The following is a 21922-nucleotide window of genomic DNA, read 5'->3' as shown; positions in this document are numbered from 1 at the left end:
TAAAATGCAGTTTATTATGAGAAGTTTTTAGAGATTGATTTTTCACACATAGTGAGATTTGAAGCTTCCTGTATTAGTTAGTTCTATAAGTTTTCAGCTGTACCATACAACAATTCATATCCCTAAACATACATCTCTATACACTCATATGCACTGAAAACTAGGAATTAAAGGATAGTGTGAAGGTAAAGAAAAAGAAGAAGTAGGAGAGTTTTTTTGTGTTGTTTTTCTCTAGTCCCGTTTTCAAGCACACTTGTGTGGGGAAACATATTACTGAGGTCTTTGGAAAGGCTGCATTTTATATTTCTAGAGAAATCAAATGTTCTACTTCTGAGGTCAAGTTGCCACTTCAAATAGATTTTTATCTTCAGTAGCTTTTTTTTCCCATAGAAAATGCTTCAAACAAGCAGAAAAGAAATGGATATACTTCTTGATGATATTATCATTTTTCCCTATCTTGGATTACCTATTATCTTCTGGGTAATTCTTACATGCTATACCTTATACTACATCCAAAAATAAAAATAATTCACAATTCTCTGTTTTAAAAGTCTAACTACAGCACCACAATCACAGTGAGTCATTACATGAGCTGGGATTAAAGAAAAGAGGATGAAGTCCGATGCTCAACCTTAGAGCATTTCAAGCTTCCTGGTTCAAAGGTATGTTTAAAGCATGATGTTCCCATTTCTCTAGCAGAGTTGTAAATGTTCCCCTTCCTCTAGTAGAGACATACATATTCAGCATCATGAGAGAGAGGTCAAGCTTCCACTCTCAGGAAAAAAGCATCTCCAAATAAGTTAATTGAGATGCACCAAAAAGCATGTCACTGATTCACCAAGAGACTTTGAAGAGTCCCCAAATACTCACTGCCAAGTAATGTTAACCACATAGATCTTGCATTTTCCATTCAAACACAGCCTCACAAAATCAAGTGAAGTTTGGAACAGCAGGATAAAACAAAGCAGCCCAGGAGAGCCATTAAGGTAGGGGTATTCAGAGTTCAAACCATTCTCAACCCATTCTCCCATTCTAATAAAGATGCGCGCGCGCACGCACACACATACACACACACACACACACACCCCTCCAGTTTATGTTACAAACAGGACAGCAAGCTACCGTTTTCTTTTTTCATTTGGCTGCAATGGCCCATGAAGAATCAACAAAGAAAATTATTATAAATACACAGCAGCTTGGTTAAAGGACTAGGGGACTTATATCAAGTCATAAGGATTATGAGCGACTTTAATTTGCTCCAATTAAAATATATTACTTTCATAATTATAGAACATATGTCATTGTTAAATACCTTTTAAATGAAACTTTAAGATAATATCAAGCAAAGCCAAATGTATCTAGTTTGATTTGTCTTTTATGACAAAAAGGACTGGAGAAAAATGCTATAGCATCATGAATTACCTAAAAGACTGTACTCCAAAAATAAAAGTGACACACTAAGGTGGACTGCTTTATATGCAAGCAGAGTGTCAAACTAAAAAATGATTCGATTAACTATAAAGTTGAAAACAATCGACCTACACATGTTGAAGAGCAGGGTTTATATTAACTCATATATAAGTAAAGAGCTGATTACATAAAGAAAGACCTTTATAAAAATCATATATAATTGGTACGATAAGATCTATGCTAGTATTACTTCCAAACCCTAGCAATAGAGCCAGAGTACAAATTAGTCAGTCTGATTTGGAGTAAGATGACTTTATACACAGCCAATAAGTTTAAGATCAAGACAGTTGTCTTTAATTCAAAACTAGCACTCATGTTAAATAGCCCTATTGTTAAAGCACCTATAGTGTGGCAGGCCTTCAACAAGGACTTTATTTACACTAATGTGATCACTACAGCACCTCTGTGTGGTAGATACTATGGCTATCTCCACTTTATGAAGAATCTGAGGCACAGTTCTACATCACACAGCTAGAAGCAGTAGATCCACAGTTTGGTCCTAGGAGACTGGGCTTCACAGCCATACTCATAAATTCTCTGTGGAGTAGCAATAATTAAAGTGTGAACCACAGAAGAAAGGTGTGTGGTTCACACCCTCCTATTTCCCCTTCATTCAAAAGAGGCACTCTGCTTATACCAGACACTTGTGATCAAATTACTTACTCTCAAAGCAATGTCATTCTTCTTTGCGTTTTCTAATAATGTTTTATAAAACTCAAAATAAATCAATATATTTTAGAATGGCATTAATAAGTCTTACCCTAATTATAAAAGTAATGCATGCTTATGGCAGAATAGTTGGAAAATACAGAAAAAAAATTATTTTAAAGAAAGTTTTTTATTTTATTTATTTATTTATGGCTGCATTGGGTCTTTGTTGCTGTGCACGGGCTCTCTCTAGTTGCAGCAAACGGGGGCTACTCTTTGTTGCGGTGCATGGGTTTCTCATTGCACTGCCTTCTCTTGCTGCGGTGCACCGGCTCTAGGCGTGCGGGCTTCAGTAGTTGTAGCACACAGGCTCAGTAGCTGTGGCTTGTGGGCTCTAGAGCGCAGGTTCAGTAGTTGTGGCTCATGGGCTTAGTTGCTCTGCGGCATGTGGGATCTTCCCAGACCAGGGATCAAACCCATGTCCCCTGCCGCGGCAGGCGGATTCTTAACCACTGTACCACCAGGGAAGTCCCAGAAAAATTTTTACATCAACAATAATCCTACTATTCAGTGATAAATTCTTCAACATATGTATGTATCTTCTAGACTTTTTTTCCTATGTGTAGATTTTTATAAATGGTATCCTACCATATTTGGTCATCTACTTTTTTGTTATGGTTTAATAATATATCTTTTTACTGGATGGGCTGAGAAAAGAACCCAGGAAGCCTCAAGTTCAAACAAGCTCACACTTTCCTTTTAAGGAAAATGGCCCCAGGACTTCTTTATTTCATAAAATCTCATGACTCTTGTATTTTGATTTATTGGTGAAAGCAACCCTGCTAGCCAAGCAATAGAGGCCTGAATGTGGAGACAGTATATGGGGCTGACAGCCACAGGGGGGCAGAGGTGGGGTGGTCAGCAGGGCCTATGGGGCACAGGATCTCTGAGTCGCCCTGGCCGGAATTCAGTCTTCTGGGAGTGCTGCAACCCAGTGACAGGAAACAATCACTCAAATCATCTCCAGGATAGACACTCTAGCAGATTTTACTCTATGAACCCAGATATATAACCTTACACTCAGAAAAACTGAAACCCATGATAATCAAATGTACAGCTGAAGAAAGAACTTCATATGTCCTGACTACAAATCTCTACTCCCAAGGGCCATATGTCAAAGTCTCTTCTCACACTTAAAAGGCCTGATGAGAGCATTCCTAAACATTTTCCCCAATCATTACATAATGTTTGTTAAGCATCTATTAATAGCACTGTAACAGATGCTGAAGAATAAGTTATATACATATGATAATATGTTACATACATATGAGGTAAAGGAGATATCAAGCAAGGCAGTAGCTGAATTAGGAAAAAGAAGAAAAAAAATATTCTGACATTTGTTAAAACAGTAAGATTTTATTCAAGACTATTGCAACAGTGGAGACAGATACAGGGCTCAACTCTGAATACCACAAGAACAAGTGGAGATTTATAGCCAAGTAGCAGGTTAGGGGATCACTGGTGGATGGAAAATTACTAAGAAGAGAGATCACAGGTAGGGGATTCTTGCTAAACTCACCTAACAAGATTCCTGCTGCATACAGGCCAGAGCCATCAGATATCAAGGATGGGGGGATTTTCTCTAAATTGACTTAGCAGGATTCTTGCTAAAACTGGGTTATGCAAGCCTGGCAAGGACAGGGGTGGAGGGGTGGGGGTGAGGCAAAGTCAGGGCCTAGTCAAGAAGAGGGCTTAGAGGAGTATAACGGAAGTTTATTCAAAGAGAGTATCTTGTCAGAAGCCAGGAAAGTTTCATAATATGAGTGGGACTTGAAGATGGGATAGGATGTGGACATGTAGAAAGGGGAGGCAAGCTAGTTACATAGAGGGATCTATCATAAACAGAGATACAGAAGGGGTGGGGACAGGCACATTTAAAGTACAGAGAGTAGAAACTAGGGAAGCAGTAGGACATAAGGAAAGAAAAGTAGACTCGAGAGGGATTTTGATGCCAGGTCCACTACAAAATTGATCCAATAAAGTAATTAGATATTTGATCTTGTTAGACACCAATATTTTCATTACCTGCCTACATTTTTTTTAGGGTAGAGCTCTGAATGAAGCAAAAGCTAATATGTCAACAACGTTCTTTTGAAGCTAAACATACATTTTTATTCCTAATCAACAAAGGTAAATTAACTGAGCTTATAAGTCTACTAACTATAGCTCCATGATATAAGCAGATTAAAGCAGACTATAAAGTGAATATATTTACAAATATAAATTAAAACACACTAAAAATTAATAAAATTCCAGGATTTACATATTATAGTTACATATACATATATAACTATAAAATATTTGGTGGCAAATCTTTACTGTAATGACAAAGAAAGCTGAATACACAATTTGTTAAATCCAATTATGCTACTTCCAGGGCTTTCCAAGCAATAACATGTGTGTTTAACACATCAAACAGGACATTAGCATCCTTTTTTCTACAGAGCAATTTGTTTTGCTAGGTTTAGGGGTACAAAGTAAGGAAAACTGACAAAGTCTTAAAAGGCTATTCAGTCATGCTAAGGCTCGGCCACCAAATCTAGTTCCAAGAAATCTAATTTCTACTCAGTGAGACGACATAATTTAGCCATTTTGGGGAGAAACCATGTTTCATGGCTTTAGTGGAGTCTGGCTTCAATAACTGCACGCATGAATGAATGAAGTCAACTATCTCAAACAAGGACTAAACAAGTAACAGCTAGCTAGAGACAGGACAGATTACATCAGCCCTCCCTGATAGAACAATTTCTGGAACTACTAAGAAATCCCCAAACTCAGCTTTCCTAAATGTCTCTCCTTTGTGTTACCAATCTTCTCAGTCCTTATAGAAAGCCGTCTGAAATGATTTTCATTTAAGATCAAGGTGAGTGTTAAAGGGTAAAGTCCCTGACTTCAGGGGAAACATACACTCAAAAGCAATTAAATATTTGCTGGGTTTTCACCTAAAATGAGGGATGAATGCAACTGCCATGACTCTTTTCCAACTGAAGCAGATGGGAAATCATCAGTAGTCATCCAATTGAAGAACTCTTCCATAACAGCACCTTATTTACAAATCCTAGCCCAGAACATAAAAGAGACTTTAGCTAGTGTAACATGTTACCTTAAAGTGAGTTTAAAAAATAGTATGTCTGTAAATTGGGTAAATTAAATACATACACCTAAATCTTTCTGTCAAAGAGCTGCAGATATTTGTTCACTTGTAACTATCATTTTCCTCTTTTCTAAGATTTATATTCTTTTCTTCTTTAAAAAAATAGAATGTAGCTATATAAAAAATGCAAGTAAAATGGACCCTAGAAAACTAATGTCCTGTGTCCGTGGTAGATAAACAACTTGGTCTGGTTATAACCCACAGGATTGCCTTTCCTTTTTTCTTTGTTTTTAAATACTCAAATATTTAAAGAAAAATTTTTCTTCTTTTTAACCATGATCTCAAAAATCCAGAGCTAATTAGTCAGCTGGACTCAGTTTATGAACTTCAGAAAGTGAGAGAACATAATTAATCATGTATCAGGTAAGCATTCAATCATTATGCTCATAGCTTACTCATTTTGAGTGACTAAGGAGAAAATATGACCAAATTATATGAGACTTAAAAAAACAGGGAGATTTACTCATTTTGGATATACGGAATGACTCCAACTCTGAAGTACAGTAAGAAAGTGACAGATGAGAAATGGAGACATCCAAGTTTTCAGCGCAGCATGTTACTACTCAGGGGTATAAACTTACACCCATCTTTCAACCTGTCAACTCAACTTTCTCCAACTTTCAAAGACAATCTCTGCTACCTCTTTGTATTTTCTTTTTCATATATACACACATATATGAATATCTGTATATTCATATGCTATGTGAATATATATAATACAAAGGAAAGGTTTTGAAAAGTAGAAAGGGAAATAAAACTATACAGGCTGATTAAGTAGCTACTGACATTGTCTCTACATAGAAATCTGGCCATGTCAGCTTCAATAATTGCATTTGTGATGAACCATCATCCACATAACCATACTTATTAGACAAAATAACCTTAACTACAGTTGTTCTCTCCAGGTCTTATTAATTAAACAAGCCTTTTTTAACAGATGGGTCAACGGTAAATTACCTCAGGTCATGTCAACCATCACAAAAATCATTTAAAATTAATGAAGTCATCTGAAAGTTTGTGTGGGTAAACACATACAAACGATATAAAGGAACCTGCTTAGATACAAATCCATAAGGAAGTGACTAAATATAAGAAAAAGGACCATGAAAATTTGACAAGACTTTCAAAGGACATAACAGGTAGAGAGAATCATTTTCTCCTCTTAATTCAACGTTGAATGCTTAACTGCATTTAAAACTGGTGCCGGGAGTATACTTTGGATGGGGGCACAAGGGTACCGAGTTTCTGATTTACTCAAAAACCCATCTGAAAGCATTTTATTTTGTTAAGGTACAATTCTTACTATAATATTAGTTCCTCCATTATTTATGAGAAGGATCAAGGGGTTGTAAATGTACTGGCAGATCAGGAATTACGTTTGCCATATGAATAGAATAAAAGAAGTAGTAAGAGAAATGGGTACCATCAAATCTTGAGCTGAGGTCCGCAATGAAAAGGTAGCAATGGCAACAGTGTTGTTTCATTAGCTACATAGGACCCTGGAAAGAATCTAAAAAAGAGTGGATATATGTGTATGTATAAGTCATTCACTTTGCTGAAAGTAACACAACACTGTAAATCAACTATACTCCAATAAAAAAATTTTTTAATTAGCCAGACTCTTCAAGAAAAAAAGGGAGAAGACTCAAATCAACAGAATTGGAAATGAAAAAGGAGAAGTAACAACTGACACTTCAGAAATACCAAAGATCATGAGAGATTACTACAAGCAACTCTATGACAATAAAATGGACAACCTGGAAGAAGTGGACAAATTCTTAGAAATGCACAACCTGCCAAGACTGAATCAGGAAGAAATAGAAAATATGAACAGACCAATCACAAGAACTGAAATTGAAACTGTGATTAAAAATCTTCCAACAAACAAAAGCCCAGGACCAGATGGCTTCACAGGCGAATTCTATCAAACATTTAGAGAAGAGCTAACACCTATCCTTCTCAAACTCTTCCAAAATATAGCAGAGGGAGGAAAACTCCCAAACTCATTCTATGAGGCCACCATCACCCTGATACCAAAACCAGACAAGGATGTCACAAAGAAAGAAAACTACAGGCCAATATCACTGATGAACATAGATGCAAAAATCCTCAAAAAAATACTAGCAAACAGAATCCAACAGCACATTAAACTGATCATACACCATGATCAAGTGGGGTTTATTCCAGGAATGCAAGGATTCTTCAATATACGCAAATCAATCAACGTGATACACCACATTAACAAATTGAAGGAGAAAAATCATATGATCATCTCAATAGATGCAGAGAAAGCTTTTGACAAAATTCAACACCCATGTATGATAAAAACCCTGCAGAAAGTAGGCATAGAGGGAACTTTCCTCAACATAATAAAGGCCATATATGACAAAGCCACAGCCAACATCGTCCTCAACGGTGAAAAACTGGAAGTATTTCCACTAAGATCAGGAACAAGACAAGGTTGCCCACTCTCACCACTCTTATTCAACACAGTTTTGGAAGTTTTAGCCACAGCAATCAGAGAAGAAAAGGAAATAAAAGGAATCCAAATCGGAAAAGAAGAAGTAAAGCTGTCACTGTTTGCAGATGACATGATACTATACATAGAGAATCCTAAAGATGCTATCAGAAAACTACTAGAGCTAATCAATGAATTTGGTAAAGTAGCAGGATACAAAATTAATGCACAGAAATCTCTGGCATTCCTATACACTAATGATGAAAAATCTGAAAGTGAAATCAAGAAAACACTCCCATTTACCATTGCAACAAAAAGAATAAGATACCTAGGAATAAACCTACCTAAGGAGACAAAAGACCTGTATGCAGAAAATTATAAGACACTGATGAAAGAAATTAAAGATGATACAAATAGATGGAGAGATATATCATGTTCTTGGATTGGAAATATCAACATTGTGAAAATGACTCTACTATCCAAAGCAATCTACAGATTCAATGCAATCCCTATCAAACTACCACTGGCATTTTTTACAGAACTAGAACAAAAAAATCTCACAATCTGTATGGAAACACAAAAGACCCCGAATAGCCAAAGGAATCTTGAGAACGAAAACGGAGCTGGAGGAATCAGGCTCCCTGACTTCAGAGTATACTACAAAGCTACAGTAATCAAGACAGTATGGTACTGGCACAAAAACAGAAAGATAGATCAATAGAACAGGACAGAAAGCCCAGAGATAAACCCACGCACATATGGTCACCTTATCTTTGACCAAGGAGGCAGGAATGTACAGTGGAGAAAGGACAGCCTCTTCAATAAGTGGTGCTGGGAAAACTGGACAGCTACATGTAAAAGTATGAAATTAGATCACTCCCTAACACCATACACAAAAATAAGCTCAAAATGGATTAAAGACCTAAATGTAAGGCCAGAAACTATCAAACTCTTAGAGGAAAACGTAGGCAGAACACTCTATGACATAAATCACAGCAAGATCCTTTTTGACCCACCTCCTAGAGAAATGGAAATAAAAACAAAAATAAACAAATGGGACCTAATGAAACTTAAAAGCTTTTGCACAGCAAAGGAAACCATAAACAAGACCAAAAGACAACTCTCAGAATGGGAGAAAATATTTGCAAATGAAGCAACTGACAAAGGATTAATCTCCAAAATTTATAAGCAGCTCATGCAGCTCAATAACAAAAAAACAAACAACCCAATCCAAAAATGGGCAGAAGATCTACACAGACATTTCTCCAAAGAAGATATACAGATTGCCAACAAACACATGAAAGAATGCTCAACATCATTAATCATTAGAGAAATGCAAATCAAAACTACAATGAGATATCATCTCACACCAGTCAGAATGGCCATCATCAAAAAATCTTGAAACAATAAATGCTGGAGATGGTGTGGAGAAAAGGGAACCCTCTTGCTCTGTTGGTGGGAATGTGAATTGATACAGCCACTGTGGAGAACAGTATGGAGGTTCCTTAAAAAACTACAAATAGAACTACCATATTACCCAGCAATCCCATTACTGGGCATATACCCTGAGAAAACCATAATTCAAAAAGAGTCATGTACCAAAATGTTCACTGCGGCTCTATTTACAATAGCCCAGAGATGGAAACAACCTAAGTGTCCATATCGGATGAATGGATAAAGAAGATGTGGCACATATATACAGTGGACTATTACTCAGCCATAAAAAGAAACGAAATTGAGCTATTTGTAATGAGGTGGATAGACCCAGAGTCTGTCATACAGAGTGAAGTAAGTCAGAAAGAGAAAGACAAATACCATATGCTAACACATATTTATGGAATTTAAGAAAAAAAATGTCATGAAAAACCTAAGGGTAAGACAGGTATAAAGACACAGACCTACTATAGAATGGACTTGAGGATATGGGGAGGGGGAAGGGTAAGCTGTGACAAGGCGAGAGAGAGGCATGGACATTTATACACTACCAAACGTAAGGTAGATAGCTAGTGGGAAGCAGCCGCATAGCACAGGGAGATCAGCTGGGTGCTTTGTGACCACCTAGAGGGGTGGGAGGGAGGGAGACGCAAGAGGGAAGAGATATGGGAACATATGTATATGTATAACTGATTCACTTTGTTATAAAGCAGAAACTAACACACCATTGTAAAGCAATTATACTCCAATAAAGATGTTTAAAAAAAAAAGTAGCAATGGAATGGAAATCTTGTCCAAAATAAATTTATCCAATAGAAAAGGGAAGGGGAGCAGTGAGTGTTCTATTTCATGCAGGCACCTCCTATATGGAAAGCCACAAATCACTTTGGTGAAATAAGGGGAAAAATAACTATGATGTCACCTGTGAAGTTGCTTAGAATAGTGGAGAATACAAATGATAAACAACTAAAGAGAAATTACAATACTGGCACAGAGGAAAGATATGAGAATCACAGGGAAAAAATGGCTATGTACCCCTAGAGTTTATCATTAACAAAGGGGTAGAGTAAGCATAGATTTTAAGAAAGCAGATTTTAACAATTTTCCCCCCCAAAAATAAAAGGAGATAAAAATTAAGAACTCAGCTCTGGAGTTGGACTGACTGTATCTAAATCCTGGCTCTGCCCCTTAGCTGTGTGATTGTGGGCAAGTTACTCAAACTTTATGGGCCTCAGTTTCTACATCTATAAAATGAGGGAAATAATCTCATCCCAAAGCTTTTCCAGAACTGGTAAAAGAAACAAAGGAAAAAGTAATAGGTGACATTCATTTAGCACGTGAGACACGGTTCTAAGCGCTGCAAAGGTATTCGTTCATAAATACTCTTCACAGCTGTGTGAAACCAATTCCATTATCAGCCCTATTTTAATAGGTGAGAAAATTGAGCTTAACCTAGAGTTCAATAAATATCAGCTTTATTTCATGACCCTAATTACCAAGGGAAAGCACCAAGAGAGACAGAAGATTCACATAAATAGACGTTATTTTAAAATTACAACTAGTATCAATGAAGAAAAATTGGCCAAGAGGAGAAACCAATGTGTTACACAGAAAGTTTAATGGTGTGTTTGAAGTTTTAAAGAACACCAATAAAAAGAGAAGAGATATTTAAGATGGATAATGTTCTCTTAGGACTAAGTCCTAAATGAGATGAAGCTGGCAAGAAAAATGATTTCAGATTTATATATGATCAGAACAAGAAAGGGGGAGACCAATTGTCAGGGACATATGAATAGAGATCAAGTGACAGAGAAAGGAAAGCTCCTCAAATTTCTTCATCCAGAATATATTTCAAGTGTTTTCTTAATCATTTTCTCTCTCCCTAAAAAGAGAGTAAAATCCGACTCCCTTGTTATAATCCATATACGTACTCAATCCCCTCCCATTTAGTTTAAAGCCAAAACAACAAAAACACTTTTGCCCCTTCTTCTTGTTCTCCTTTCCTCCTCTGCCTCACTCCTCAAAAGAATAGCTTGCATTTCAGCCTCCATTTTTTTCCCTTTCTCTCTTGACCCAAAGCAATAAGGTCTCCAGCCCCACCAGCTCCCTGCACATACTTAAGAAAAACCTTCCTAATTGCAAATTTAATGGGTCCTTTGCAGGACTCATCTGATTTGTCTTTGCTGAATATCTGACACCATCATCTGCATTTTCAGCAACTCTCTTCCTTCCTTGGTGCTTGGCTGGTTTTTTGTGCTCTCCCTAGGCAATCCCTCTCATACTATTTGATTCTTCCTTTGTCCAACTCTGTTGGTGTTCTATTCTTTCATCTCTTCTATTTCACTCAGAGATGAGATATATTCTATTTTAATTTAACCATCTTCCATGCTTTACTTTGGGCAGTGTCCCAGGTGCACTCAACTCTCCAGAGCTTAACACTGAAAGTTTCCCAGGACATAAAGTGGGGAAAAAAAAAGTGTCCCTGTTTAACCCAGCCCATTGCCTTCTCATTAGGAATTCAGCTTCCTCTAGGATCCCCAACAGGCCTCGTTTGTAACATTTACTTAGTTTCCCAGTATCTCTTCTTTCTCCTAAGAGGTTTAATCAGACACACAACAAAAGCCATTGGTTCCTTTTCTGCTTCCTCAGGGGCTTTTTTGTCTGTCAGTACCTGTGCTGCGCGCTAAGCTGCTTCAGAATTCACTCTCTTGTCTCACCCATCAGGCCAACTAGGAATGACGTCTATCTTATTCTCAGTTGAGTTACAACAGGGCTTTCGACTGTTAACCAAAGTTCCTAGTGTTTACAATTTTCCTTGGCTCAGTCTGTGCTGGTGGATCTGTAGGATCATTGATTAAAATCCCTGAAAACAGAGATAGTTAAAAACACAGCAATCCCAAGGAGACCATTTTGAACTAGAGACAGAACTATCTTTTAAATTTTCAAATAATTTGTTTATACAGGGAAATATATGTTTCCTTGAACCACAGAAGGAAGGGAGCACATATTTGCTTGGAATCAAACATTAAGCATGAAAAATGTCTCATGCCTGAGATCTTTAAAATAATTTCCGGTCTATTTGTTGAGCCCAGATATTTTTCTGAATAAAAGCCACTGAGCATGTATTATCTTTCCAGTTGTCAGATTTTAGTGACAAAGGAAGATATCACTCTCCAGTTCATTATGATGGGGCAACAAACAAGAGCCTGAAGTTAAACTTCGGGGGCAACCCAAGCATACTTAGGGAAAGAATCAGATCAAACCCCACTCCTTTTTTCCAAAGACTTCCTTTTTGATCCTGGCCTACCAGATCTCATATTCCTTAAAAAGCAGCCCAAATCGACAGTGTCTACAATCCAATTTTGCACTTGATTACCCTATGCAATTTGGAGTCCTAAATTTTCAAATATATGCCATCTCTCCATTATTATAATTGCTCCTAATGGTATAGTATACTCCTTTTGTATGCATCAGTGCTAAACAGACTGCAAGCATTTGACTAAAATTCACTGACACTACAACGCATTAGCTTTGGGCTCTAAAAGCTCCTGGTTTCACCCAAGCCCCGGCTTACTCATTAATTCATGTTTCAACTTTCCAATATTTCTGCTACCTTGAGTTACTCTGAGCCTATCATTTATGTCATGAGTAGGAAGGGATCTGGTTAAGTCATCTGCATTTTAGACTGATCAGCTGCTATTTCACAAACTTCCTGAGGTCTAGTCTCCATACCTTGCTGTCCAAGAGCATGTGCTGTACCTAAAACTCATTAATTGGCCACAAAACTTTTTAAATTAATTGACAAATCTTCATGAGAGGTTCAATGATAATCACAAACAATTCAAAAAATCTCCCAAACGTTCACTACAATTAATGCTTCTAAATACTCGATTGGTCTCCATAGTACAACACTTTAATCAAATTTTGTTTTTTGGCAAAATGTTTTAGCAAGTTCTAGAGGAATAAAGCACTACATAAGGAAGCTGATCATACATTTTATCATCCAAATGGAGACACCAAATAGTAAAAACACTGAATTAGCAAAAAGGAGCGCTATTAATAATTACACAAAGACAACAAGCATAAACCAGGACTGTCTCAAGCAAACCATTACATAAGGTCCCCCTCTACACAAAGCACCTTATACCAAACTGGATCTTTATCCTTCTTGGGAATATTATGTAAAAGAGTGAGGTTAATCCAAGAAGTAGTCAATGAATATGTGGTCAGAAAAGATAAGTGAAAGAGCTCTGTGCAAAGGTAAGAGCAAAGATTTAATCCCCAACTAAAATGAAATCCAAACTGTATTGTGAGGTATTAAAACATGGCCCAAAGATTATTTGACATTCTTCACTAAGAGGTACAGTCTGTGTTCCCCTCCCCTTGAATCTGGTCTCTTCAAATACTTGATAAATAAAGTAGGTGAAAGTGACACTGTGCCAGTTCTGGGCACAGGCCTTAAAATATAGGCAGCTTCCACTTTCTGTACCTTGGGATCTTCCCAGACCGGGGCACGAATCCGTGTCCCCTGCATCGGTAGGCAGACTCTCAACCACTGCATCATCAGGGAAGCCCTATCACTTTACTTTTAACCTAAGTCTTTATACTTAAGGTGGGTTTTTGGTAAACAACATATAGTTGGGTCTTGTTTTTTATCTACTTTGACAATATCTGTCTTTTAATTGGTGTATTTAGACCAATTACATTCTAAGTGATTTTCATATAAGTGTATTAATAGCTATCCTGTTTGTAAACTGTTTTCTATTCATTGTACGTCCTTTTCCTTCTTTTTCTGCCCCCTCTGATTTTAATTGAGCATTTTATATGATTCCATTTTATATCTTTTTAGTGAATCATATATGGATCCCTCATATCCCAGTCCAGCTGTGCAAAATGATACCACATGGAGCAAAAACAAGCTTTTCCTGTCCGGCCCTTTCCCAAGAGTAGGTTCATGAACAAAATAAATGATAGTTGTTGTTTTAACTCTCTAAGCTTTGGGGCGGTTCATCTTGCAGTAATATGTAAGCAGAACATTCCTAAGACGGTCCTCAAGGCCTTGCCAACTTTTCAAAACTCAGTTCATACCGATCTCCCCTGAACTCCCAGTCACATGGGGCTCTCCAAGTCTGTAGAAAATACCAAGCTCTTCTTAGGGGTCTGGCCTGAAACACTCTTATCCGTGCTCTTTACCTGGTTGGTCACATCTCCTCCTTCAGATCTAAGTGTAAATGTCCCCTCATCAGCAAGGCTTCCACTGTCCATCCAACTAAGGTATACTCATTGCCCACCTCTCTCCCTCACATAAACATATATAACCCACCGCTCTCTTAGTTATTTTTCATAGATCTCTTTTCCTCTTTGCAATTTAAAATTACAGATGTATCTGCTGACTCGAGTAATCTTTGCCTTCCCCACTAGATGACAGGTTCCATGGAAAGAGAAACTCAGTTTTGCCCACCATTACATATCCATTGCCTGGCCCAGTACACAGAACACAGTATGGGCTCAGTAAATGTCTCCGACGGAAAGAGCTCTTTTAAATGCGCAATGCCTCTCTGCATTGCTTGTTTAGACCAGGGCTTCTCAACTTTGGCACTATTGACACTTTGGACCAAACAATTCTTTGTTGCGGGAGACTGTCCTGTTCATTTGTACGATGTTTCACAACATCCCTGGCCTCTAGATGCCAGTAACACCACTACCGCTCCCTGAGTTATGAAACCAAAAATGTCTCCAGATAGCAGCAAATGTATCCTGGTTTAAAATAAAAGGATGACAGTAACAATGAACAACTCAGGAATGTGGGTTTGCTTTAAACTGAAACCAATCTTATCGTCATGTCCTTCCTCTAGTCCTCCTCAAAAACCACTTAAACTGAACTAAGTGGTTTAAGTGGGAGAGAGATTCTAGGAGCCCTGACATTATGATAATTGGAAATTTCTACACTAACTCTTTCAAAATATTCCTCCACTATCCAAGGAATGCCTCCATTTTCACCAGCTGGACTACAACTCTGAAGACAGGAAATATCACTGATTGTTTTGAGGGTCTCCCAATCAAATGATCAAAGACCCTGATAATAAAAATGGCTAACAGAGGCCAACATTAAAACACTGTCTAATACAAAAGTTATCCCTGTACAGTTTGGTCTAATAATTGAAATCATGGTTCTTGCTTAAACAATATACTCATTGTCACTTTTGTCAAAAAGATTAGGTATTGTTTGTTTATCTGCTGCAAGCTAAATGGAACCAGCTGTACCCATGAACCAGCTCCTAATGCCTTACATTCTTCCTGAAAAGGAAGTCAGGGCTGAATCTGCAATTTGAATAGGTTTTAAGGTTTTTGAAAATAAAATTAGCAGATGTTGGTGGGTGGGCTATTATCCTCCTTGGAGTAGGTAAGGATAAGAACTCTACTTTCATCTGTACACAAGGAGCACCAGATCTGAAAATCACATGACACAAAGTCCATTCATTTCATTAGGTTTTTTTTAAAAATCCAGTTTCTCTTGCACACTGTAATGCCATATTTTATGCATTAAATTACAAAGTTAACACTGATTGTATTATCATAGTATGATGCCATTTTCATATCCTGTGACTAATAGTGTGGTTACAGGCTTGATCTTTGAAGTGAGCTGTGATAATAAGCCTATGGACCCAAAGTCTAAAAGAAATCAGAGCAGACCTAATGAGAAACAGAGAGTGCAGCAGAGCCCGTAAAATGTAATCAGATTTGCCTCTCTTTTGCACAGAGTTCCTGGTTCTGGGTAGATAACCTCTCAGGATGCTGGAAGTCGGCATGACAGTCCAGGTGTCAACACTTAAGATTGAAACGTCAGTGAACCAGGAGTCCAGTGTTTTCCATCTGGGGATTTCTGACTTTCAGAATTCTTCAAACTCCTCCTGATAGTGTTTCAGTGGAGCTGACCTTCAGGGCCAGCAGTAAGAGCCACCTCTTTAATCTCACAGATTCTGAAAAGGTGGGTGACTGCTGCTGCCTTTCTTCTTGCTGCTGCTTGTTTTAATTAGCAGTATTTCTTCCTCCTATTTCTCAGGCAGCTTTGAAGAGCTCTTTGAAATGTATTTAGTGTATTTCAGTCTTGGTTTGGCCTAGTCTCTCAATTTATGAGGTCGTTGAATTCAAGTTCAATGATTCAGCACACACTGGCAGAATGAAATGCTAAAAGAAGACTGGCATTTTCAATCACATAAATCTCGTGTTACATAAAGTGACCAAATTCCTCCATTGTTCTTATGGACCTGAGATAACAATTTACAGCTGGCACAGACCAGTTTGGGCCGGCTCCTCTGTTTAGCGGGCTCCCGCAGGAGTAAGGTTTTGGCATCTTCACCTCAACAGAAACTGAAGATAAGCAGGAAAAAATGACCAGAAATCAGGATCATCTGTGGGAGGACTTAGTCTGAGTAAGTCCAATACTCTAATTACAGAGACAGAACAAAGAGCAAACTTTTTCTTTCTGTAAATGACACTAGAAGCATGAGAAAGGCAAAAGCAAGCAGCTACAGCCTCACGATCCTTTACAGTAGGAAGGAAAAGAGAGGAGTCTGTCCCAGGCAAGAGTAAAGGTTTATAGATTCTCACCACTCGGGGAAGGGTGTGGAACCCGGGAGAACTGGGGGTTCAGGCATGGGGTCGGGGGGAACTCGGGTGCACTCCAACTGCAGATCCCAGTGCGCTGAGGAACACACAGGTCCCACCGTACTCCAAGGTTGGGAGTTGAGGTGGCTGGTGCTCATAGCTCTTACCTACAACAGCCAGGCATCCGTGGGTGCTCACATATAAACAACCCACCAACCTGTCCAAATTATACTGTCTAATGCCAATCCCACTTGAACACTCAAACATAACACTTTCGCTTTTATCAAAATTTGCACAATAATTCAAATAAATAATTAATTTTAGTTTAAGGCCCTCAGGCTTTAATAGATTTTGTGAAGAGTCTGGTGAAAATGTCATTATATGTGGTTAGAGGACCAAGTCCCAAAAGGGAACCCTCCCAAGGAGTCCTACAAATATACACAGTGATGAGGGAGGCTTGATTTAAAAGCACATGAGGCTGTGAATTCAGTCACCACTGGAGAGCACACATTTAAAATACTTTATTCAACCTCATCCTCTCTTCCTTCCTTTTGAAACCCCACAGCATTTTACCTGGGCCTTTCTTACTGCATTCTATCTTATATAGAATACACTACGTTCTAACTCATACAGAGTTCTTTACATATATGGACCGTCTCCCGTCCAGACTGTTAAGTTTCCTGAGGGCAGAATCTGTATCTAAATTCCCTCTTTTTCACCTACAGCATAGAAGGGGCATAAAAACAACATAACAAACACTCGTCATTAATTAAATAAGCTAAAAAACTGTTAACCAGTCTCTTAATGTATTGATACAAATGTCCTTGGGAAACAGATGATTTCAAGGGGCTGAACTAAAGACATTTTTAAATGCCACATGTTTTAAAATGTAGCATATTATACACTGCATGATTTTTTAAAATCCTAAATTAAATGCTACAGGGATTTAGAAGAGAGAACATAACCAGGAAATCAAACTAGGATAAAGATTAGTAGCAAGAGTGATGATAAACTGCCTCCCTTCCCCAGACAGAAACACACACATGCACAAAGAAAGTATTAAGAAGCTGGAGAACACTGGTTTCAAAACAAAACAAAACAAATCTCTACTCAAATATAAAACCGTGGGAAGTTCAAAGCTTTTTTTTTTTAAATAGGAAAACTTATTTGTGAGTGTTGTATGTTGAAATGGTTGCAGTTAACCAGCCACATTCTTCAGAGGCAAGCTCATTACCAAGAGGGCTACACAGTACAGGAATCTCAGTCAACTTCTCCCCAACCTATGTATCCCTACAGGAATAAGAAACTCAAGAGAATTCAAGAGTAATAAAAAGTCTTTGTACTTCTTCTCAGGTTTCTAAACAATGGCTGACAGCAACTGTATCAAAGTCAACAATTACACAAATCTTTTGATGGGGGGATATCCTTTGCTCATATATTTGAACCATGAAATAAAAGATGACTTACATATATCATAAATGGAGATGAAGAAGAATATTATCATGAACACAATGCCAAATTAGTGAGGTTTGAAATTAATGAGTGTTATAGATTGAACTGTATCCTCCAAAAAAGAAATGTTGAAGTTCTAACCCCTAAAACCTCAGAATGTGACCTTATTTGGAAATAGGGTCTTTATAGAAGTAATCAAGCTAAAGTGAGGTCATTACAGTGGGCCCTAATCCAAAATGACTAGTAGTCTTATGAAAAGGGGAAATTTGGATGTGGAGACAAACACACCAAGAGAGAGAACACCATGTGACCATAAAGGCAGACATCAGGGTGATGCATCTACGAGCCAGGAATGCCAAAGATTGCCAGCACACCGCAGAAGCTAGGAGAGAGGCATGGAACAGATTCTCCCTTACAGGACCAACCCTCAGAAAGAAACCAACTCTGCCAATACCTTGATCTTAGATCTAGCCTCCAGAACTAAGAGATGATAAATTTCTGTTGTTTTAGCCACCCACTCTATGGTATTTGTTTTAGCAGTCCTAGCAAACGAAAACAATGAGGTTTATTGCAAAATCCAAACTTGACACCTGTAATTCAATACACATATATATAAAATGCTCACCAACTGAGTATCATGGGTATCTCTACAAATGCCATGCAGCTTTGTTGCAAGATAACGATAGCTGCTCTTGGGGTAGATGCTAAATATAACGTTTAAAGATGGAGGCAGGGATGCAGACAGCTATGGGAAAGTGGTGAGGCGTACTGGAACAGGGATCCTAACATTCAGTTGACTCTTTAAATTACATAGTGCTTTAGGAGACACACCAAATTCAGCTCTCTTAATGTTGCTAGATGGCACGTAACTGTTGTTCTTTGGCCTGACCTTGCCATCATAAAGCAAATAAGCACAAGCAGCCTGCCATCTCCTAAAGCAGGTGAGTGGTCAATGGCTTTCATCTCCAGCTGGAGGAAATTAAATAGTACATGTGACCAGCAAGCTTTAAACTGCTTGAGAAATGCTGACAAGATACACTGAGACCTGATGGAGTGAAAAGTATTAACTGTCCAGACCTATCCTTCTCAAAGATTGCAGTCTTTCTTTTATTTGGGCATAATAAATGGAGAATGTTTCAACTATCTTTCAAGATTTTGTCATAAATCTTAAAGTTAAACATTTAATAGTTATCATCTTGCATTTGGAAATTAGCTGAGCATATCTCTGGTGGGAAGGCACTTCAAAATGACTGGTTTGTTTCCTTATAATGAAATAGTATGTTTGCTTCTGTTTGATCCACCATGAAAACAAATCAGAGCATCTGGGAGAACCATCTGGAATACTCAACAAGGACCAAGTCTTTCCAAGAAGGCCTTATCCTGTGGAAGCAGTATGTAAAATGGTTAGGAAAAGATGACCTCAAACCATAAAGACATGAGCCAAGACAAGTTCTGTCACTAATAACCTGTACTGACTTGGACAAGTGACTAAATTTCTCTAAGCACCAAGATGTCTGGTCCAGCAGAGATTATAATAATATAAAAATGGGACCTTTCTTATAGAGTGTTGTGAAGAATAAATGAGACAATGAATACAACATATTTTACACAAAATAATTGCTTAATCCAGTGTAGTTATCTTCACCTTATTAACATGAAAGGTTCAAGTAATTTTTACACAGTAGAGTACTATTTTTCTTTAGGAAAAAATACAAAAACTTGGGACACAACCACTATTGAAATTAACTCAACCATTTATGCCATTACCATGACATTCCATAATGCTTAAGAGACACAGTGAAGTCATTAACAGCCCTCTAGATTTTTTTTTTTCCTTCCCCATCATATTTTTCTTCTATTCAAATTTTTTAAAGGCTTTTTTTGGGCAAATGTCTAAGAGTCAAAATTAATACTCAATTTTGATCTACAGCATTTCTCAATTTCCTTACTTACATATCTTCCTTTATCAGGAATATTCCTTCATCTTAACTTGAAAACTATGAACAAAGGTATAAGACTACATTCCAGAAAAGCCAAAGAGTACCTAAATAAGCACATAGTCAAAATTTCCAATTATGTGTTTAGAATGATCCTTCAGAGAATTGTCTTCTCTATCTCTTTAATAACTTAGCTTAGTTAGTAATTCAATTACTGCTGAGTAATTAGTTAGAATTTCCTATTTTACACAATGACTTAAAAGGGAGACAATAACAAGGATAGTTTAGAAAAAATTTTTTCAACACTGCTTGGTACTTTTATTAAGGTAAACTGAGGCTTCTGTATCCTGTAGTTATTTCAGGAAGAGTATTAAAAGTTTCTACAAGCTACATGCCACCAAATCTGTGCTCTTATTCAATATGGGAGAGGGAGGAGGCCTATCAGAAACATATAGGGGCAAGCTTTTTAAGAACCCAAATCTGTGCCCTGACCCTGAGAGAATGTGGGGGAAGAGGACAAAGGGGGGAAGAGTTGTTTCTCTGTGTGGAAATATATGCAGCATGACGCCAAAGGACACAGGAAGAAAGAAAGAGTTTGCAGTTTGTTTAATTAAGTGACTTCTGAAAGATGGAGTAAAAGCTCAAGTTAAAAAGATGTCAGGAATAATCAATACATTTGGCTTTGTCAAATCAGTACTCTTATTCTTAAGCAAACGCTAAACCTCCATGAGAAATTAATCACATCATTCACCTGGAAATGAATTCTCATTTGAGGGTTCCAATGAGAGAAAGAGAAAACAAAGTTGGAAGAGAGGAAGGACAGAAAAGATAAATTGGACAGGTCTGCAAAACTGTTTGCTCACAGAGAAAAGCAATTCTTTTACAATTCTTTTACAATCGTTGAAACAATGACAACAACGGTAACAACAAAAAACCTGAGGGAGGAAAATCTATTGTGTATTAAATAAAAATTATTTAAACATACTGTTACCAGTAAGAGAACAGGTATATTTTACATGTGAAATATTCAAAAATTAATGAACTTACTTGCTTTTTCCTTTGTATACTGTAGCATAAGATCCTTCTCCTAGTTTTTCCAGTTTTTCATATGAGTCAGCTTTTCCAAATTTGGGACTTGTTGGCTAAAAATGAAGCAGAGGGTAAACAAAATAGATTGTATCAGACTAATTAACAATGAATAGGGGGGACGAGGGGAAGATGGCGGAAGAGTAAGACGCGGAGATCACCTTCCTCCCCACAGATACACCAGAAATACATCTACACGTGGAACAACTCCTACAGAACACCTACTGAACGCTGGCAGAAGACCTCAGACCTCCCAAAAGGCAAGCAACTCCCCACGTACCTGGGTAGGGCAAAAGAAAGAACAGAGACAAAAGAATAGGGACGGGACCTGCACCAGTGGGAGGGAGCAGTGAAGGCCGAAAAGTTTCCACACACTAGGAAGCCCCTTCGCGGGCGGAGACTTCGGGTGGCGGAGGGGGAAAGGTTCGAAGCGGCGGAGGAGAGCACAGCAACAGGGTGCGGAGGGAAAAGTGGAGAGATTCCCGCACAGAGGATGAGTGCCGACCAGCACTCACCAGCCTGAGAGGCTTGTCTGCTCACCCGCTGGGGCGGGCGGGGCTGCGAGCTAAGGCTCCGGCTTTGTTCAGAGCTCAGGGAGAGGACTGGGTTTGGCGG

At 38.1% G+C, this 21922-nt stretch overlaps 1 protein-coding gene across 6 annotated transcripts in view; it reads right to left on the bottom strand.

Annotated features, from left to right (window-relative positions):
• The window catches only part of CDK14 (cyclin dependent kinase 14), a 711364-nt gene that overhangs the window by 391505 nt on the left and 297937 nt on the right, over positions 1–21922 (bottom strand). For all 6 annotated transcript variants that reach the window (XM_049714769.1, XM_049714770.1, XM_033420532.2 and 3 more), the window contains one exon: positions 21269–21363. In XM_049714769.1, coding sequence (XP_049570726.1) covers positions 21269–21363 — 95 coding nt within the window. The remainder of the gene's footprint in view (positions 1–21268; positions 21364–21922) is intronic.

This window comes from Orcinus orca, chromosome 9, assembly GCF_937001465.1.
Source record: "Orcinus orca chromosome 9, mOrcOrc1.1, whole genome shotgun sequence".
Lineage (NCBI taxonomy): Eukaryota > Metazoa > Chordata > Mammalia > Artiodactyla > Delphinidae > Orcinus > Orcinus orca.
The sequence above is the reverse complement of the archived record's forward strand: the minus strand, read 5'-3'. Positions and strand labels throughout refer to the sequence as shown.